This window comes from Ranitomeya variabilis, chromosome 4, assembly GCF_051348905.1.
Source record: "Ranitomeya variabilis isolate aRanVar5 chromosome 4, aRanVar5.hap1, whole genome shotgun sequence".
NCBI lineage: Eukaryota > Metazoa > Chordata > Amphibia > Anura > Dendrobatidae > Ranitomeya > Ranitomeya variabilis.
In genome coordinates, this window is record NC_135235.1 from 167,156,350 (window position 1) to 167,177,042 (window position 20,693).

The 20,693-nt window shown below is 44.8% G+C and overlaps 1 protein-coding gene across 3 annotated transcripts in view; it reads left to right on the plus strand.

The window, feature by feature from the left end:
• LOC143770095 (rap1 GTPase-GDP dissociation stimulator 1-A-like) overlaps positions 1–20,693 on the plus strand; it is a 405,235-nt gene that overhangs the window by 211,135 nt on the left and 173,407 nt on the right. For all 3 annotated transcript variants that reach the window (XM_077259356.1, XM_077259358.1, XM_077259357.1), the window contains exon 2: positions 10,737–10,904. In XM_077259356.1, coding sequence (XP_077115471.1) covers positions 10,737–10,904 — 168 coding nt within the window. The remainder of the gene's footprint in view (positions 1–10,736; positions 10,905–20,693) is intronic.

Here is a 20,693-nt window from a genome sequence, read left to right on the forward strand (position 1 = left end):
ACGATTACTGGTTGGCCTGCCTCCTCGATCCACGCTATAAAGGCAAATTGCAAAATATTATGCCACATGAGAACTTGGAACTAATATTAGCAACCAAACAATCAACTCTTGTTGACCGTTTGCTTCAGGCATTCCCAGCACACAGCGCACGTGATCGTTCTCACACGAGCTCCAGGGGGCAGCAGACTAGGAGTGTTAGGGGTGCACACATCAGAAGTGGCGTTGGACAGAGGGGTTTTCTGACCAGGTTGTGGAGTGATTTTGCTATGACCGCAGACAGGACAGGTACTGCTGCATCAATTGAAAGTGACAGGCGACAACATTTGTCCAGTATGGTTACTAACTATTTTTCATCCCTTATCGATGTTATCCCTCAACTGTCATTCCCATTTGATTACTGGGCATCAAAATTAGACACCTGGCCAGAATTGGCAGAATATGCATTGCAGGAGCTTGCTTGCCCGGCAGCAAGTGTCCTATCAGAAAGAGTATTCAGTGCTGCAGGTTCAATATTAACCGAAAAAAGGACTCGTCTGGCTACCCAAAATGTTGACGATCTAACATTCATTAAAATGAACCACAACTGGATTTCGAAATCTTTTGCCCCACCTTGCCCGGCCGACACCTAGCTTTCCTATGAAAAGCTCTTGCCTGTGGACTACTGTGAATTACTTTTCTAATGTCTAATTTTCTGCAGCTGATTGTCCAGCATACGACATGTTTACACCTCCCTAAATGGCCAAACTCCAAACACAGGGCCGTGGTATCGCGACTTGGCGCAAGCACCCGTGAGACTGCTGTTTGTCTGAAGAGGTGGGTGTGCTTGCTTTTGGTCGACGGCATTGCTACTGGGTCCCTCATAGTACAATAAAGTGTCTCTGGCGGTGGTGGTGCGCACCCAACGTCAGACACACTGTTGTAACATGAGGTGCCCTGGGCCTGTACCGCCGGCCACAAGAGAGTTCACCCACCCCCAGGTCAAACATTGCTCTACCACTTCCACAGTTATCTCTCACACTTCCACCAATGTTTAGTCTATGCGCTGACATCCTTCCATACCTGCCACTGACAATACCATTGTGTTGACATGTATGATGGTACTTAACATAGTCAGGGGCAGTGTCCTCTATTTACCACAGTAAATACTTTGCGCTAAATTAGTAGGTCTGAAACAACGCAGAGGATCCCACCCCTGAACCTAATGAGTGCACCCTTTTGTTTTTTTGTTTTGTTTTAATGCGAGACATTCACATTTAATTGTTGTTTTTGACTACTAACTGGCAGACACTCATTATAATCGGCCTCCGTTGACCAGACCACTGCTGCCCGTGTACCCCTGGAAACAATTATAAAGTGCCTACAGCCAGCCCATTTTATTATGTTAGGCCTTCGAAGCCTGTCTGCGGTCCCTCCTACCACTAGGCCTCCACTGACCAGACCACTGCTGCCCGTGTACCCCTGGAAACAATTATAAAGTGCCTACAGCCAGCCCATTTTATTGTGTTAGGCCTTCGAAGCCTGTCTGCGGTCCCTCCTTCCACTAGGCCTCCACTGACCAGACCACTGCTGCCCGTGTACCCCTGGAAACAATTATAAAGTGCCTACAGCCAGCCCATTTTATTGTGTTAGGCCTTCGAAGCCTGTCTGCGGTCCCTCCTTCCACTAGGCCTCCACTGACCAGACCACTGCTGCCCGTGTACCCCTGGAAACAATTATAAAGTGCCTACAGCCAGCCCATTTTATTGTGTTAGGCCTTCGAAGCCTGTCTGCGGTCCCTCCTTCCACTAGGCCTCCACTGACCAGACCACTGCTGCCCGTGTACCCCTGGAAACAATTATAAAGTGCCTACAGCCAGCCCATTTTATTGTGTTAGGTCTTCGAAGCCTGTCTGCGGTCCCTCCTTCCACTAGGCCTCCACTGACCAGACCACTGCTGCCCGTGTACCCCTGGAAACAATTATAAAGTGTCTACAGCCAGCCCATTTTATTGTGTTAGGCCTTCGAAGCCTGTCTGCGGTCCCTCCTTCCACTAGGCCTCCACTGACCAGACCACTGCTGCCCGTGTACCCCTGGAAACAATTATAAAGTGCCTACAGCCAGCCCATTTTATTGTGTTAGGCCTTCGAAGCCTGTCTGCGGTCCCTCCTTCCACTAGGCCTCCACTGACCAGACCACTGCTGCCCGTGTACCCCTGGAAACAATTATAAAGTGCCTACAGCCAGCCCATTTTATTGTGTTAGGCCTTCGAAGCCTGTCTGCGGTCCCTCCTTCCACTAGGCCTCCACTGACCAGACCACTGCCGCCCGTGTACCACTGGAACCTATTTTACAGTGCCTACAGCCAGCCCATTTTATTATGTTAGGCCTTCGAAGCCTGTCTGCGGTCCCTCCTTCCACTAGGCCTCCACTGACCAGACCACTGCTGCCCGTGTACCCTTGGAACCTATTTTACAGTGCCTACAGCCAGCCCATTTTATCATGTTAGGCCTTCGAAGCCTGTCTGCGGTCCCTCCTTCCACTAGGCCTCCACTGACCAGACCACTGCTGCCCGTGTACCCCTGGAACCAATTATAAAGTGCCTACAGCCAGCCCATTTTATAATGTTAGACCTTCGAAGCCTGTCTGCGGTCCCTCCTTCCACTAGGCCTCCACTGACCAGACCACTGCTGCCCGTGTACCCCTGGAACCTAATTTACAGTGCATAGAGCCTATTTTTTTATTTTTTTTAATATTAATAAAGCCATGATGGACTACGCTGTACCACGCTATGAGCTACCCAGTTGACAATTCTTTTGCGAGAAAAGCCATCCCACCCCTCCACCAGCATGTTAAAGACCGCATTGTCCTTGCATTCTGTCAATCTGTGAGTCCAAAGGTACACCTGACAACAGACACATGGACCTGTAGGCATGGCCACGGAAGGTTACGTGTCCTTTGTGGCGCAATGGGTTAATGTATTGGATGCATGGTCCACACAGGGGACAGCCTGCTAAGTCTGTCTGCAGTCCCTAATTCAAGTTGTCCTCAACTGAATACAGCTGAGCTTCTACCTTCTGGCTCTGATTAACTGCTGTTTTTAAAAAAATTGGTGGTTCCTGCCTACTAACGGTGTCTGCCCCTGCCTGGTGTTGTCCTCAACTGAATAAAGCTGAGCTTCTACCTTCTGGCTCTGATTAACTGCTGTTTTTAAAAAAATTGGTGGTTCCTGCCTACTAACGGTGTCTGCCCCTGCCTGGTGTTGTCCTCAACTGAATAAAGCTGAGCTTCTACCTTCTGGCTCTGATTAACTGCTGTTTTTTAAAAAATTGGTGGTTCCTGCCTACTAACGGTGTCTGCCCCTGCCTGGTGTTGTCCTCAACTGAATAAAGCTGAGCTTCTACCTTCTGGCTCTGATTAACTGCTGTTTTTTAAAAAATTGGTGGTTCCGGCCTACTAACGGTGTCTGCCCCTGCCTGGTGTTGTCCTCAACTGAATAAAGCTGAGCTTCTACCTTCTGGCTTTCGGCCTATACTATCAGATATTAAACTGCATTTGGCCTACTAGTGTGGTTGGGCCCTTGAAACAGTGTCTGCTGCTCTTGGGTTTGCTACTCCACTGAACAAAGCAATGCCGCCTGTTTAGTCCTGTTACCAATTTTGAACTGCATTTAGCCTACTTTATTCTTTGGCCCTATATCTGTTTCCTCTTCATCCTGCCCATTGCCCAGCCACTGCTAGATGAGTCTGCTGGTACATTGACCTAGACCACTACATTCCCCTTGCACTCTACACAGCCAGAATCTGACCCTGCTGAAAGTAAGGTTCCCCTTCCCGCATGTTATACCACCTTACACAGGGACAAAGAGGAAGGTGCAGATGAAAGTGCAGGTTCCTTCATCAGGTGGGGGGGCATACTCGTTGGCGACGTCACTGGCACAGGGCCCCTCAGAGTACGCAAAAGTGTCGCTGCTGGTGGGAGGCACCCCCGCCATGCAAACACACCGCCGTACTTTGAGGGGCCCTGTGCCAGTGCCAATGCGAACGAGTGGGCCCCCCCTGCTTGCTCAGGATCACAGCACTTGCAACGTTGAAATACTTACCTCTCCCTGCTCCACCGCCGTGACGTAGTCCGCGTTTCCTGGGCCCACGAAAAACTTGAGCCAGCCCTACTCCCCCCACAACTTTTGCCAAATGACCCCCAATTTCCAATGCCCAACTATTATTATAAAGTTAATTAAGATTGACAAGCTTCAGAAACAAGAATGGATGTTTTTGGCATTAAAATGGGCACTGTAGGTGTTTTCCTGGCCTCCACTCACTGCCGACTATGCTTCCCCATTGACTTGCATTGGGTTTCGTGTTTCGGTCGATCCCCGACTTTCAGCGATAATCGGCCGACTGCACTCGACTCGACTCTGGACAAAGTCGGGTTTCACAAAACCCGACTCGATCTTAAAAAAATGAAAGTCGCTCAACCCTACTGATGATTTTTCAGTGCTTCTTTAAGTAGTCAACATCCGCTATATACAGTGGGGCAAAAAAGTATTTAGTCAGTCAGCAATAGTGCAAGTTCCACCACTTAAAAAGATGAGAGGCGTCTGTAATTTACATCATAGGTAGACCTCAACTATGGGAGACAAACTGAGCAAAAAAAATCCAGAAAATACCATTGACTGTTAATTTAACATTTTATTAGCATATTATGGTGGAAATTAAGTATTTGGTTAGAAACAAAATTTCATCTCAATACTTTGTAATATATCCTTTGTTGGCAATGACAGAGGTCAAACGTTTTCTGTAAGTCTTCACAAGGTTGCCACACACTGTTGTTGGTATGTTGGCCCATTCCTCCATGCAGATCTCCTCTAGAGCAGTGCTGTGTTTGGCTTTTCGCTTGGCAACACGGACTTTCAACTCCCTCCAAAGGTTTTCTATAGGGTTGAGATCTGGAGACTGGCTAGGCCACTCCAGGACCTTGAAATGCTTCTTACGAAGCCACTCCTTCGTTGCCCTGGCGGTGTGCTTTGGATCATTGTCATGTTGAAAGACCCAGCCACGTTTCATCTTCAATGCCCTTGCTGATGGAAGGAGGTTTGCACTCAAAATCTCACGATACATGGCCCCATTCATTCTTTCATGTACCCGGATCAGTCGTCCTGGCCCCTTTGCAGAGAAACAGCCCCAAAGCATGATGTTTCCACCACCATGCTTTACAGTAGGTATGGTGTTTGATGGATGCAACTCAGTATTCTTTTTCCTCCAAACACGACAAGTTGTGTTTCTACCAAACAGTTCCAGTTTGGTTTCATCAGACCATAGGACATTCTCCCAAAACTCCTCTGGATCATCCAAATGCTCTCTAGCAAGCTTCAGACGGGCCCGGACATGTACTGGCTTAAGCAGTGGGACACGTCTGGCACTGCAGGATCTAAGTCCATGGTGGCGTAGTGTGTTACTTATGGTAGGCCTTGTTACATTGGTCCCAGCTCTCTGCAGTTCATTCACTAGGTCCCCCCGCGTGGTTCTGGGATTTTTGCTCACCGTTCTTGTGATCATTCTGACCCCACGGGGTGGGATTTTGCGTGAAGCCCCAGATCGAGGGAGATTATCAGTGGTCTTGTATGTCTTCCATTTTCTAATTATTGCTCCCACTGTTGATTTCTTCACTCCAAGCTGGTTGGCTATTGCAGATTCAGTCTTCCCAGCCTGGTGCAGGGCTACAATTTTGTTTCTGGTGTCCTTTGACAGCTCTTTGGTCTTCACCATAGTGGAGCTTGGAGTCAGACTGTTTGAGGGTGTGCACAGAGGTGTCTTTTTATACTGATAACAAGTTTAAACAGGTGCCATTACTACAGGTAATGAGTGGAGGAAAGAGGAGACTCTTAAAGAAGAAGTTACAGGTCTGTGAGAGCCAGAAATCTTGATTGTTTGTTTCTGACCAAATACTTATTTTCCACCATAATATGCAAATAAAATGATAAAAAAACAGACAATGTGATTTTCTGGATTTTTTTTGCTCAGTTTGACTCCCATAGTTGAGGTCTACCTATGATGTAAATTACAGACGCCTCTCATCTTTTTAAGTGGTGGAACTTGCACTATTGCTGACTGACTAAATACTTTTTTGCCCCACTGTATATTTACCAGTTTAACCTTTTAAGGAAAAGCCCATTTTGGATATTTAGAACAAAGCATTTTTTGTGTCTTTTCACCACATTCCATTCACATGCTGCATAAATACAACAATTATTCAGTTTGAAAACCCAAAAAAAATCATGCAATTTTTGTGTTTCCATATTTTGACAACCATAGATTTTACAATTTTACATCAATGGAACTGAATGAGGGACTATTGTTTGCATCACATGATGTAATTTAGTGTTAAGTTGCCCCATTTTCTGGTACATCCTGTACTACTTTTTAATCACTCTTTATTACGCTTTCTGAGAGCTGGAAGGAATAAAAGAAACAGCAATTCTGGATTGTTAATATCTTTTTACATTTTTATTCATTTTGATAAACATGTTAATTTTATTCTGTAGGTTGATATGATGGTTACACCAACTTCATGCAGTTTGTTTCAGTAGTTTTGCTCAAAAAAATGCATAAAAAATAATTTTGCTGGAGGTTTTGTGGCACTATTTTTGGTAAATATGACTTTTTGATCTCATTTTATGTGAGTTTGGATGAACCAGCAATCCCAGTATTATTTTTGTTTCTTACAGAGTTCACTGTGCGGTATAAATAATGATTTAGTTACAGTGCCTTGCGAAAGTATTCGGCCCCCTGGAACTTTTCAACCTTTTCCCACATATCAAAAACTGAAAAGTGGGGCGTACAATATTATTCGGCCCCTTTACTTTCAGTGCAGCAAACTCACTCCAGAAGTTCATTGTGGATCTCTGAATGATCCAATGTTATCCTAAATGCTTAATGATGATAAATATAATCCACCTGTGTGTAATCAAGTCTCCGTATAAATGCACCTGCTCTGTGATAGTCTCAGGGTTCTGTTTGAAGCACAGAGAGCATCATGAAGACCAAGAAACACAACAGGCAGGTCCGTGATACTGTTGTGGAGAAGTTTAAAGCCGGATTTGGATACAAAATGATTTCTAAAACTTTAAACATCACAAGGAGCACTGTGCAAGCGATCATATTGAAATGGAAGGAGTATCATACCACTGAAAATCTACCAAGACCCGGCTGTCCCTCTAAACTTTCATCTCAAATAAGGAGAAGACTGATCAGAGATGCAGCCAAGAGGCCCATGATCACTCTGGATGAACTGCAGAGATCTACAGCTGAGGTGGGACAGTCTGTCCATAGGACAACAATCAGTCGTACACTGCCCAAATCTGGCCTTTATGGAAGAGTGGCAAGAAGAAAGCCATTTCTCAAAGACATCCATAAAAGTGTCATTTAAAGTTCGCAACAAGCCACCTGGGAGACACACCAAACATGTGGAAGAAGGTGTTCTGGTCAGATGAAACCAAAATCGAACTTTTTGGCAACAATGCCAAACAATATGTTTCGCGTAAAGGCAACACAGCTCATCACCCTGAACACACCATCCCCACTTTCAAACATGGTGGTGGCAAAATCATGGTTTGTGCCTGCTTTTCTTCAGCAGGGACAGGGAAGATGGTTAAAATTGATGGGAAGATGGATGGAGCCAAATATAGGACCATTCTTGAAGAAAACCTGTTGGAGTCTGCAAAAGACCTGAGACTGGGACGGAGGTTTGTCTTCCAACAAGTCAATGATCCCTAACATAAAGCAAAATCTACAATGGAATGGTTTACAAATAAACATATCCAGGTGTTAGAATAGCCAAGTCAAAGTCCAGAGCTCAATCCAATCAAGAATCTGTGGAAAGAGCTGAAAACTTTGATTCACAAACGATCTCCATCAAACCTCACTGAGCTCGAGCTGTTTGCCAAGGAAGAATGGGCAATAATTTCAGTCTCTCGATGTACAAAACTGATAGAGACATACCCCATGCAACTTGCAGCTGTAATCGCAGTAAAAGCAAGCAAAGTATTAAGTTAAAGGGGCCGAATAATATTGCACGCCTCACTTTTCAGTTTTTGAATTTCCACAAAAATTTAAAAAAACAAATAAATTTCGATCAACTTCGCAATTGTGTTCCACTTGTTGTTGATTCTTCACCTCAAAATTTACATTTGGTATCTTTATGTTTGAAGCATGATATGTGGGAAAAGGTTGAAAAGTTCCAGGGGGCCGAATACTTTCGTATTCACTGTATATAGTATGGGTCAATATGATTATGGTGATACCCAATTTGTTTTGCTACTTTTGGACAAGAAAATCATTTAAATAAAAAAATGGAGTATATTTCTGAAAGAGGCGCTTGGTACTTTTAAGCTGCATCTAATTCATTAAGTTTAGTTCACCTCCTAATGAAATATCAAAAAACAAATATCAAAAACTTGATTGGCACTTCCAAACAGAAAAGACTAGTATGAACAGGTGCAAGCTAAGAGAGCCATTCTATATAACTATCAAATTGATGCGTCACACCACTCCGAAACGCTATAATTTGTACACATTGAACATGTGAATTGGAATTGCATTATTGCTGTAGAAAACATGTTAAATAATGAAGGTATTTAGCGCACAATTTGCCAATTCGTGTAAGCCCAACAGCCCGCTGGTTGACAAGGCGTTCCTCTTTGTTGGACCCTAAACATAATATGATGCCTCTCCAGGGCTAAAAGCCTGCAATTATATGGGCAGGTAGAATCAAGCTCTATTTAAAACCACCGTCAGCTGATGGAAGGAGTGCTCAGTCAGAGGGCGTATACTACAAATATAGAAAAAAAGACCGCCACTTCCAAACAGAAAAAGACAAGTGTGAACAGGTGCAAGCTAAGAAAGCCACTCTATATTTGCACTCTGCATTAATGAAATATGCAAATCTTACTCCAGCGGTCCTGATCATTATGACTGGCGTCCACAATGCCGGTATTAATGAATATGGGCTGAAATTCTTTACAGTGTATATCCAATTTGAAACTCAGTCACCTTTTATTCTCTAAAATATGAAGGGACTCTGTATTTTTCTGGCACATATGCACTGTATATTAAATGATTAATTTTGGGGCTATATGTCAATGTGTCAGGTGACAGCAAGTATTGATAGCAAGTTGAAAATGTTTTGGGTCACGCAACTTGTTTAAATGTCTACTCAAGGCCTCATTCAAAAGTCTGTTTTTCATCTACATGTTCTATCCTTTCTTTTCACAGATAGAACATGTACCAATTGTAGTCTATGGGACTCCTCACACTTCCGTGTTTTCTTTCAGATCAAGTAGTCTGCAAAAATCACAGATGTGTCCATTTTTGACCTGAATTATGGATCTAAATTACCCATTTAGGTCTATGGGTCCATGAAAACCATTGACAGCACATGGATAACATGCAACAGTGTGCAATCCATGTGATGTTCTTGACTAACATTGCAATAGATAGGGGAAGCTTTACAACTTATTTATTTTTCATCAGTTAAACATCACTTATAAAACACTGATGGTAAAAACAGACAAGCAGACCAAACAATGTTGGAACTCAAATTTAAAACACTGAAGAACAACAGTCTGTGTTCCTACTGTGGGGGTTCTGGCTTTCTGGCAGCCACTTAGATATGCACAGGCACAGGATTTTCATATCAAAATAGATTACAATTTATTCTCCATCAGAAACAGTACAGCTCCAAAAATGAAAACAGCCTTTCTTTAGTACAAATGAATAGCAAAACAGTCCTCTCTCTGGGTAAGGCAAAGTAAATCAAACGGTCTCACCAACTTGATATAGCAGGCATTTCTCAGTCTTTAGCATAGACCATCCAACATGAACGGTCTTTCTCCAGCTTCAACAAAACAGACTCTGTTGAACTATTCCCAGCTGCCTGATATAAGCCCTCTAAGGCCCAGACTGAATATGAAAGAGACCTTTCCCACCCAGGCTCTTTTGGTCACTCATAAATCCTGGACCTAAAATCCAGTTAACATAAGAAAAAAAAATTAAATTACGTATGGGAAAAAGCATGGACATCTGAATTAATGGTGCTGTAAAAATATGTAATGATAATAATAATAATAATGAGGACTTAGAGCTACGAATTGATTGTAAATAAACAGATGACACACAGCTCAGAAGCTAAAGATTAATGCCACAATTTATCAAGACTTGTGTTTTGTACGCCAGTCTTAAGAATGGTGTGCGCCTCTGCGTGTCTTGCCAGAAAATTTAATCTAGTCAACTTTTTCTGGCCTAAATACTTTGATGTATTGTCCAATATATATATGCAAAGTGACAAGTTTCTTGTAACCTGTGACCAAAAATTCAACTTAATTTGTGGGATGGACCAGCTAATCAGACCCTAAAAAGTTCAGGTTATTTTGATTTTAATTGGCATTTTGAGAATTTTCCAGGTGAAACGTAACACATTATTTTGCTTTTAAGTGTTGTTGTATATGTCCATAATTATCTTTTTAGCGGGCACTCTTACAAAAAAAAAAAAAAAGATTGTCAAAAGTGGGTAATTCTTGAGACTGGAGCTTCAAAGGCTTTAAATGAGAATTCAAAACATACTCAAATTGAACTCCATTAAAGCTGCAGCCAGAGACGTGAGATTGTAGAATTAAAGTAATTGCTCTCTAATTAATGTTTATTTTTTACCCAGGATGTAGGTGTTTACTAATAGTTTGTTTTAATGTCTTAATCTAATCTTTTAGTGCCAGAGGAACTTATAAAGCCAACTGTTTCTGAAGGGGCTTCTATTTGCCATGCTGAGAGTCTGTGCCAGCACCTAGAGTGCCTCAAACTTTGTGGAGTGGATGGCGAGGATGAGAAGCAGATCCAGCAAAGCCTCAATGTGGTCCTGCTGGCAATAGATGAAGACAGTTAAGTATTATGCTAATCTCTCTGAACACTTTCATCTCCTGCTGACTGAGATGTGTGAGTGATATGCAGCTCCTACCACTGCAGCATATCTAGGTCATAGACAATGCAACCAAAGTAAATCCTGCTATAAAAAAAAAAAATTTGAAGTTCATGAGATGGAAAATAAGCTATTTTCACGAACTTGTGATCAATATTATTATTATTATACATTTTTATAGCGCCATTTATTCCATGGCGCTTTTCATGTGAATGGGGCAAATATAGACAAGTACAATAAACATGAGTAAAACAAGGCACACACAAGTACAGGAGGAGAGAGGAACCTGCCCGTGAGGGCTCACAGTCTACAGGGGATCGGTGAAGATACAAAAGGAGAGGGTAAAGTTGGTCATGTGGAGGTTCAGCAGACAGAGGATTGCTGCAGATTGTAAGCTTGTCGGAAGAGGTGGGTCTTCAGGTTCCTTTTGAAGGTTTCCGTGGTAGGCGAGAGCCTGATGTGTTGGGGTAGACAGTTCCAGAGTATAGGGGAAGCATGGGAAAAGTCTTGTATGCAGTTGTGGGAGGAAGAGATGAGAGAGGAGTAGAGAAGGAGATCATGAGAGGATCCAAGGTTCCGTGTAGGTAGGTAGTGGGAGACCATGTCACAGATGTATTGAGGAAACAGGTTGTGAATGGCTTTGTATGTCATTGTTAGTGTTTTGAACTGTAGCCTCTGGGCAATAGGAAGCCAAAGAAGGGCGTGGCAGAGAGGTGAGGCTGGTGAATAACGAGGAGACAGGTGGATTAGTCGGGCCGCAGAGTTTAGGATGGATTGGAGTGGTGCCAGAATTCTAGAAGGGAGGCCAGAGAGTAGGAGGTTGCAGTAGTCAAGGTGGTAGATTATAAGGGCATTTACTAGTGTTTTTGTGGTTTCAAGGTCAAGGAATGCACGGATCCGGGAAATGGTTTTGAGTTGGAATCGGCAGGAGGAGGCAAAGGCTTGGATATGTGGCTTGCAAGAGAGGACAGAGTCAAGGATCACCCCGAGGCACCAAGCATGCGGGACTGGGGAAAGTGAGCTGCCATTGACATTGATGGATAGGTTGGGTGGAGGGGTAGAGTGAGGTAGGGAAAGATGATGAATTCTGTTTTGTTCATGTTCAGTTTTAGAAAGCGAGCAGAAAAGAAATATAAAATAGCAGACAGACATTGTGGGATTTTGGTCAGTAAGGAAGTGATGTCAGGTCCAGATAGGTAGATCTGATATTGTAAACCGTGGGATTCTATAAGCTGTCCCAGGCCGAAGGTGTAGATGGAGAAGAGTAGGGGTCCTAGAACTGAGCCTTGGGGAACACTGACAGACAGGGGGCTAGATGAGGAGGTGGTGTGGGAGAGGGAGAGACTGAATGTCCGGTCTGTTAGATCGAGGGAGGTTTTTTGAGGATAGGTGTGATTGATGCATGTTTGAAGGATGAGGGGAAGACACCGTTTGTAAGTGAGAAGTTGAAGAGTTGTGTTAGGGTTGGGATGAAGACTTTGGTGAGGTTAGGGATGAGATGGGAGCGGGTCAAGTGTGCAAGTGGTGAGATGTAATCTTGACAGAAGGGTGGAGAGCTGATCGTTTGTCATGGTGGGGAAGCTGGCTTTGGAAGAACAGGGCTGAGCAGTCAAGAGGAGGGCCATTGGGGGCTGCAGGCCAAATTTTTGTCTGATGTTATCGATCTTCTGCTTAAAGAAAGAGGCAAAGTCTTCAGCAGAAATGAGAGTAGAGGGAGGAGGTGCCTGGGGGATGTAGTAGAGAATTGAAAGTGTTGAAGAGCTGTTTAGGGTTGTAAGTCAGGGAGGACATAAGAGATGAGAAGTAGGTTGGACTTGAAGCTGGTGAGGGACTGCTTGCATGCGATAAAGTGCTCAGCAGAACGAGATCTCTTCCATCTCCGCTCAGTGACCCTGGAAGCCCGTCTCAGATCTTTGGTCAGGCTGGTCAGCCAGGGCTGCCTGTTGATTGCATGAGTTTTGCTATGCGTGAGGGGGCAGTCGAAACAAGTGTAGCTGTTATTGTGGTGTTATAAAAAGTGGCAGTAGCATCTGTGTCATGGAATGAAGCTATGTCTGTAAAAGGGAGAAGGGACTCAGAGAGTGAGTGTAAATTGAGGTGTTTGAGATTTCTGCGAGGGTGAGTTTGTGGAGTGTGGGTTGCACACTAGGAGAGGAGAGGAAAGAAAATGTCAGTAGGTTGTGGTCAGACAGGGGGAGGGGTGAGTTAGTGAGATTAGTAAGGGAAAAGAGGCGGGTGAAGATGAGGTCCAGTGTGTGGCCATCTTTGTGGGTGGCTGCAGAGGACCATTGAGTGAGACCAAAGGAGGCATTGAGCGATAAAAGTTTAAAGGCAGCTGGGGTGGAAGTGCCAATGGGGATATTGAAGTCACTCATGATGATAGTGGGGATGTCGGCTGAGAGGAAATGAAGTAGCCAGGTGGTGAAGTAGTCAAGAAAGGTGGAGATGGCTAGTTCTGGGGGGTGGTAGATGACAACCAGCTGGAGGTTGGAGGGGGATTAGATGTGGATTGAGTGAAACTCAAACAAGGGAAGACTAGCGGAGGGTAGTAGTGAAATTGATGTAAAGGAGCAGGTATTGAACAGGAGCAAGCCAACTCCTCCACCATGTTTGCTGGTGGGGCAAGGGGTGTGAGAGAGACTGAATCCACCATAAGAAAGTGCAGCTGGAGAGGCTGAGTCAGAAGGGGTGAGCCAGGTTTCAGTCATGCCAAGGAAGGAGAGTTTGTTAGTGATAAAGAGGTCATGGATAAATGGCAGTTAGTTGCAGAGAGAGCGTGCGTTCCATAGTGCTTCAGGTAGGGGGAGTGGGGGCTGGATGAATGGGTATGAGGTTATCATGGTTGCGAAGATGGAGCGCCCCCACACCGCCGCAGGGCCGAGGGGTACCTGGAGCCGGGCCCCTGGGTCTCAGTCCTGGGGTTGTCACGGTGGCTAGACCCGGTCCATGGCCCTGTCTGTCAGTGGGGGACGTCCGGTGCAATAAGTGATGATGATGGTAGAGTAACGGTGGTGTAGCGGTGCAGTTGTGGGGTGCAGGTCGCGGTAAATAACGAGGACACCAGGTTGCAGTCTCTTTACCTCTTTACTGGAGATCTCTCGGTCCTCAGTCCAGAATCCGGTTCACCAGGCTGCGCAAGTCCGGCCGGTCCAATGGCACCTCCAGAGTTCTCCTCACAGGTGGAAATCAGTGCCTTCCTTCTTAGCGCTATGTGTTGTAGTCCTTCCCTGCTGTGCTCACGGAAAGTACCCCACAACGGTTGTGTCTGTTTCTTAAGTTCCCTCACAACTCGATTAACTGATGTTCTTCTCGTATTCCGTCCCTCCCTGTTATTCAGGTTGGAACGGCACCCGTTTGTCAGGTAGGCCTGGAGTTCTTCCGGGACCCTAGAGACGCCCCTCTCCCGCAATTGCCCCCCAAGACTTCATAGGTGATATGTGGTAGACAGCCCGCCTTAAACTGACTGCCCTGCCGCTGTTCGGAGTATGGCTTGAAGCTGTATGCTATTCCACTCCCTCGGCGTTCCGGCCACCGGTAATGCGCCTCAGTAGGATGTTGCTCCGGTCCTACAGCATGACCCCTACTGGTATTCTCCTTCTGCTTGATCTCGTTTCTCACTCAGCACAATCTATCTCGCTTCTAGTCCTTTCTTAGGGCACCGCCGCTATTCTGAGCAGGCACGGTCCCGTTACGTTCTTTCCAATGCCAAGCCTCTGCCAGGATCCCACCCCTGGCAGAGACCCTACTGTCTCTTCCTCCACAACACCCTCTGCCACAAGGTGTTGCTTCGTTCAATCCAGTCAGCCTTCTCTCTCCTAACTTCCTGCCTGACCCCCGGTTTACCCACTATGGTGGGGAGTGGCCTAATGAATAGAACCCTTAGCTCCCCCCGGAGGCCCTGCTGTGAAACATATTGGTGTCTGTGATACCTGTTCAGAGGAACTCCTTCAGTGCCATCGAACGCACCATGGCTCCCCATAGTGGCGGATCCACAGTACTGCAACGACCAGGACTCTGGGGTGCTGCAAAGACGTGTAGCGGATCGTGGCAGGGGATTAGAAATGAGTGTGGGGATGTGTTGAGGAGGGCCAGGATTAGGGGATACATCGCCAGCAATGAGGAGTAGCAGACAGAGCGTTAGAAGGTGGGAGCTGGATAGGACATGATGTGGCCCTGTGTGTCTGGAGAAAAAGGATTGTATGTGGAGGAACAGCTGTGAGGAGGAAAAGAGATGGCTGGGGAGGGGAGGATGGAGGGAGAAATGACTAGTTCCTTACTGGGTGGAGGGATTACAGAAGATAGCAAGAAAGAAAGTAGTATGGGGGTGAATCTTAAAAGAAACTAAAACATTATAGTAGTGTTGTATTCCTTTACTTTCCAGTCAATTGCAGTCCAATTCTAGTCTAATTCAGAGTAATTAGAAATCAGACTCATGGCTTTGAATTTATGTGCACCTAAGGGCTCGCAGCTGAGAGGGGATGTGGGCGTGTGTGTCCAGAGCACATGTTCACAGTTAAGCTAGGTCATAAAGAGGGGGTGGTGAAGATTGACCATTCAGGTATGCAAGGGAGATGCAAGAGGAATGAAGTACATATGGATAGAAAACAATGGTTAAGCAAAGCATACCAGGTGGGGATTATATGCACTTCATATAGACAGACAAAGCAGGAAAGCTGAGTGGATGAGCATACCTGGTGGGGATTATATGCACTTAGTATAGAGATACAAAGCAGGAAAGCTGAGTGGATGAGCAAACCTGGTGAGGATTATATGCACTTCATATAGACAGACAAAGCAGGAAAGCTGAGTGGATGGGCAAACATGGTGGGGATTATATGCACTTCATATAGACAAAGCAGGAAAGCTGAGTGGATGAGCAAACATGGTGGGGATTATATGCACTTCATATAGACAGACAAAGCAGGAAAGCTGAGTGGATGAGCAAACATGGTGGGGATTATATGCACTTCATATTGACAGACAAAGCAGGAAAGCTGAGTGGATGAGCAAACATGGTGGGGATTATATGCACTTCATATAGACAGACAAAGCAGGAAAGCTGAGTGGATGAGCATACCTGGTGGGGATTATATGCACTTTGTATAGAGATACAAAGCAGGAAAGCTGAGTGGATGAGCAAACCTGGTGGGGATTATATGCACTTCGTATAGAGATACAAAGCAGGAAAGCTGAGTGGATGAGCAAACATGGTGGGGATTATATGCACTTCATATAGACAGACAAAGCAGGAAAGCTGAGTGGATGAGCAAACATGGTGGGGATTATATGCACTTCATATAGATAGACAAAGCAGGAAAGCTGAGTGGATGAGCGTACCTGGTGGGGATTATATGCACTTTGTATAGACAGACAAAGCAGGAAAGCTGAGTGGATGAGCAAACATGGTGGGGATTATATGCACTTCATATAGATAGACAAAGCAGGAAAGCTGAGTGGATGAGCGTACCTGGTGGGGATTATATGCACTTCATATAGATAGACAAAGCAGGAAAGCTGAGTGGATGAGCGTACCTGGTGGGGATTATATGCACTTCATATAGACAGACAAAGCAGGAAAGCTGAGTGGATGAGCGTACCTGGTGGGGATTATATGCACTTCATATAGACAGACAAAGCAGGAAAGCTGAGTGGATGAGCGTACCTGGTGGGGATTATATGCACTTCATATAGACAGACAAAGCAGGAAAGCTGAGTGGATGAGCGTACCTGGTGGGGATTATATGCACTTCGCATAGACATACAAAGCAGGAAAGCTGAGTGGATGAGCAAACATGGTGGGGATTATATGCACTTCATATAGACAGACAAAGCAGGAAAGCTGAGTGGATGAGCATACCTGGTGGGGATTATATGCACTTCATATAGACAGACAAAGCAGGAAAGCTGAGTGGATGAGTGTACCTGGTGGGGATTATATGCACTTCGTATAGACAGACAAAGCAGGAAAGCTGAGTGGATGAGCAAACATGGTGGGGATTATATGCACTTCATATAGACAGACAAAGCAGGAAAGCTGAGTGGATGAGCATACCAGGTGGGGATTATATGCACTTCATATAGACAGAGAAAGCAGGAAAGCTGAGTGCATGAGCATACCTGTGGGTAGACAAAACAACTCAATTAGATGATACATCACTCAAAAGCTTCCTATTAAATGTAGCTTTTCTTCTAAGGACTTGTCTCTCTCTCACTGTCCATACAGGGGGAATTCAGAAAAAACAGCAATTAATAAACATGTTACAGAGGAAAAAAAAGAAAAGCATAAAAAAGCGCTATGAGAACTGCTTAAAATATATGACTTCTACGCAGCTGCATTTGGGCAAAACCAACGAATGGGGAATTCCCTCTTCACATGAATTGAAAATCAACCATACAAACTACATACCGTATAGACATAATTTAATGCCATCAGGCCCAGAATGATCTGCTGGGCAGATTGACAAAGGGCTGCTTGGTCTGTGGGCAAGTGCATTGACAATGCTTGCCTTGTATTATCAGTGTAGTCTCCATGGCTAGAGAGCTTGAAGGACATGTGATGACTTGGCCATAGGACCGCAGGTGGTGCAGGAGTCAGCTTTGGCAGCTCTGAAAATGCTCATGATTAGAGATATCGTCGTCTCCCTCCTTATTCGGCAAGCTATAGCTCTTATCTACGAAGTTACATTGGGAACCTGGATACCTGGCGCGCGCCGACTGACGAGCTGTTCGGCACCGCACTGCATGTGTCGCAGCTGTGTCACAGTCACAACACACAGGCTCTCCATGCATGTGACTGTCACACAGCCACGACACATGCAGCTGCAGCATTGGACAGCTGATCATCGGGAGTGCTCCAGGTGTCCGAGTTCTTGATGCAGCTTCTTTGGTAAGCGCTATAGCTTGCCGAATAAGGAGGGAGCTGACGATGTTCGCTCATCTCTACTCATGATGTACAGGAGAGGTGAGAGGAGCCTGGTAAGCTCTCTGTACACTCTACCTCTCTGATAACATTATTCCTTGTGCTGCTCCCAATAGAAAAGGGTTAAAAGGAATGTGTCATCATGTTAATAATAAATAATAATAATCTTTATTTTTATATAGCGCTAACATATTCCACAGCGCTTTACAGGTTGCACATATTATCATTGCTGTGCCTGATGGGGCTCACAAGCTAAATTCCCTATCAGTATGTTTTTGGAATGTGGGAGGAAACCGGAGAACCCGGAGGAATCCGACGCAAACACAGGGAGAACATACAAACTCCTTGCCGATGTTGTCCTCAATGATTTGAACCCAGGACTTCAGTGCTGCAAGGCTGCAGTGCTAACCACTGAGCCACCGTGCTAATTTATTGTTTGAATCAGGTTTATATTAAATGTATTTTTTTTTATATTTTTGACAATATTTTTTCTATATCTCACTCTGTATTCAAAAGAAAAAAGAAAATCTTGCAATTTTCACACAGACTGCTTTATTCTAGATGATACTTCCTGGTATTTGAGAAATCTGGCATGTATATTAGCAGCATTGAACAGACTAAAACCCTATCTTTTACATTGAAGCTTCTAATTATCATGTCCAAAGGTCATTGAGAAAGGGGTTAGTGGGAACTTTTTATCAGAAAATTACCTATTTTTTAAATCTCGTTTTTAGTTAAATATATATATATTTTTATTTTTCCAATTTATTTTCATATTACAATCTACCTTCATTCAAGAACAAAATGAATAGCCTTGCAAGTTTCAAACTGAGGCTATTTTAGACTGATACTATCTGTCCTTTCAAAAAGAGAGTCATCATATCATTAGGGTATGTGCACACGTTGCGGATTTCTTGCAGAAATTTCCTGAAGAAAACCGGAAATATTCTGCAAGAAATCCGCATTTTTTTTTTTGCGGTTTTTTTCCGTTTTTTTCGCGTTTTTTTAGCATTCTGCAAGCGTAATTAGCTTGCAGAATGCTAAAGTTTTCCAAGCGATCTGTAGCATCGCTTGGAAAACTGACTGACAGGTTGGTCACACTTGTCAAACATAGCGTTTGACAAGTGTGACCAACTTTTTACTATAGATGCAGCCTATGCAGCATCTATAGTAAAAGATAGAATGTTTAAAAATAATAAAAAAAATAAAAAAAATGCTTATACTCACCCAGACATCTCCTCAGCGGCGTCCGGCTCCTCTTCCTATAGCTGGTCTGTGCACACAGGACCTTCCGTGACGTCATGGTCACGTGAGCGGTCACATGACCGCTCACGACCAATCACAGGACAGTGACGTCATCGGCAGGTCTTTCGCCGCACACCAGCTACAGGAACCGAACGGCAGCGTGCAGTGGAGGCGGGAAGACATCGAGGGTGAGTATAGGACTGTTTTTTATTTTAATTCTTATTTTTTGACCACTTATATGGTGCCCAGTCCGTGGAGGAGAGTCTCCTCTCCTCCACCCTGGGTACCAACCGCACATAATCTGCTTACTTCCCGCATCGTGGGCACAGCCCCGTGCGGGAAGTAAGCAGATCAATGGACTCCCAGGTGTGCGGAATCCCCTGCAATTCCGCATTTTAATGAACATGTTGTTTTTTTTTCCGCGATGCGATTTTTTCGCGGAAAAAAAGGCTACATTTGCACAAAAAATGCGGAATACACTGTAAATAATAAGAGGCATATGTACGCGTTTTTATCACGTTTTTATAGCGAAAAAACGCGAAAAATACTGAACGTGTGCACATGGCTTTAGAGGCAGGATTATAATGACAGGTAATGCCTCTATAGACAGCTGATAGCAGAGTATCTATCATTAACAATAGGTGGGGTCACAGATCCCAATGAACATAAAAAAATTCTCATATATTAAAAAAATACATGTGTAAGATGCCTCTGCGAGGTAGTCTTGGGCAAGCTGCTGATCCAACTCGCTATGGCACCCCACAGACAAAACGTGTCCCAGTCCTGTTGTGCTGCTGTATGTGGAGTGCATCACACTTACTTGTGGCCCATAGGCCTTCACTAGCTCCAGACCGGACATAACTTCAGCCTTAATTCTCTGTATGGGTAGAGCATCCCTCTTGCTAACGCCTCTAGTACTAGGAATTCTTCTCCACTAGGGTTGAGCGACTTTTGCTTTTTTAGGGTCGAGTTGGGTTTTGTGAAACCCGACCTTCTCGAAAGTCGGATCGCGTGAAATCGGCCGATTCTACTGTAAAGTCGGGCCCCGGACCGGAACACGAAACCCAATGCAAGTCAATGTGGATTATTTTTTTTTTATTCTCTCTCTCTCTCTCTCTCTCTCTCTCTCTCTCTCTCTCTCTCTCTCTCTCTCTCTCTCTCTCTCCTCCTTGCAAAGCATATGTTGTGTTTGACTGCGGAAATCACTGCAGCCCAAACGGTAATATGGCTCTATGACGCCGCAGAAACCAGGCCGGAACCTATGTCATCACGCTGCCCACACTCCTTAATTGGCTGAAAAAATGGCGGGGAAGGCGTCATACAAAACGCGACTTTGGCGTCAAGATCGCCGACCACGTGGCCGACCCCACGCTGGAGTCGGGTCGGGTTTCACGAAACCCGACTTTGCCAAAAGTCGGCGACTTTTGAAAATGAACGATCCGTTTCGCTCAACCCTATTCTCCACCATTAGCAGTGCACCCGGATTGCATCATTTCCCGCCTCTGAGAGTTTGAGACCTTCTTCCCGTGTAGCTCCGCAGGCTTAGTGTGCCCAAGGGCCGTGAAGTCCAACTCAAGGTTCCCAAGC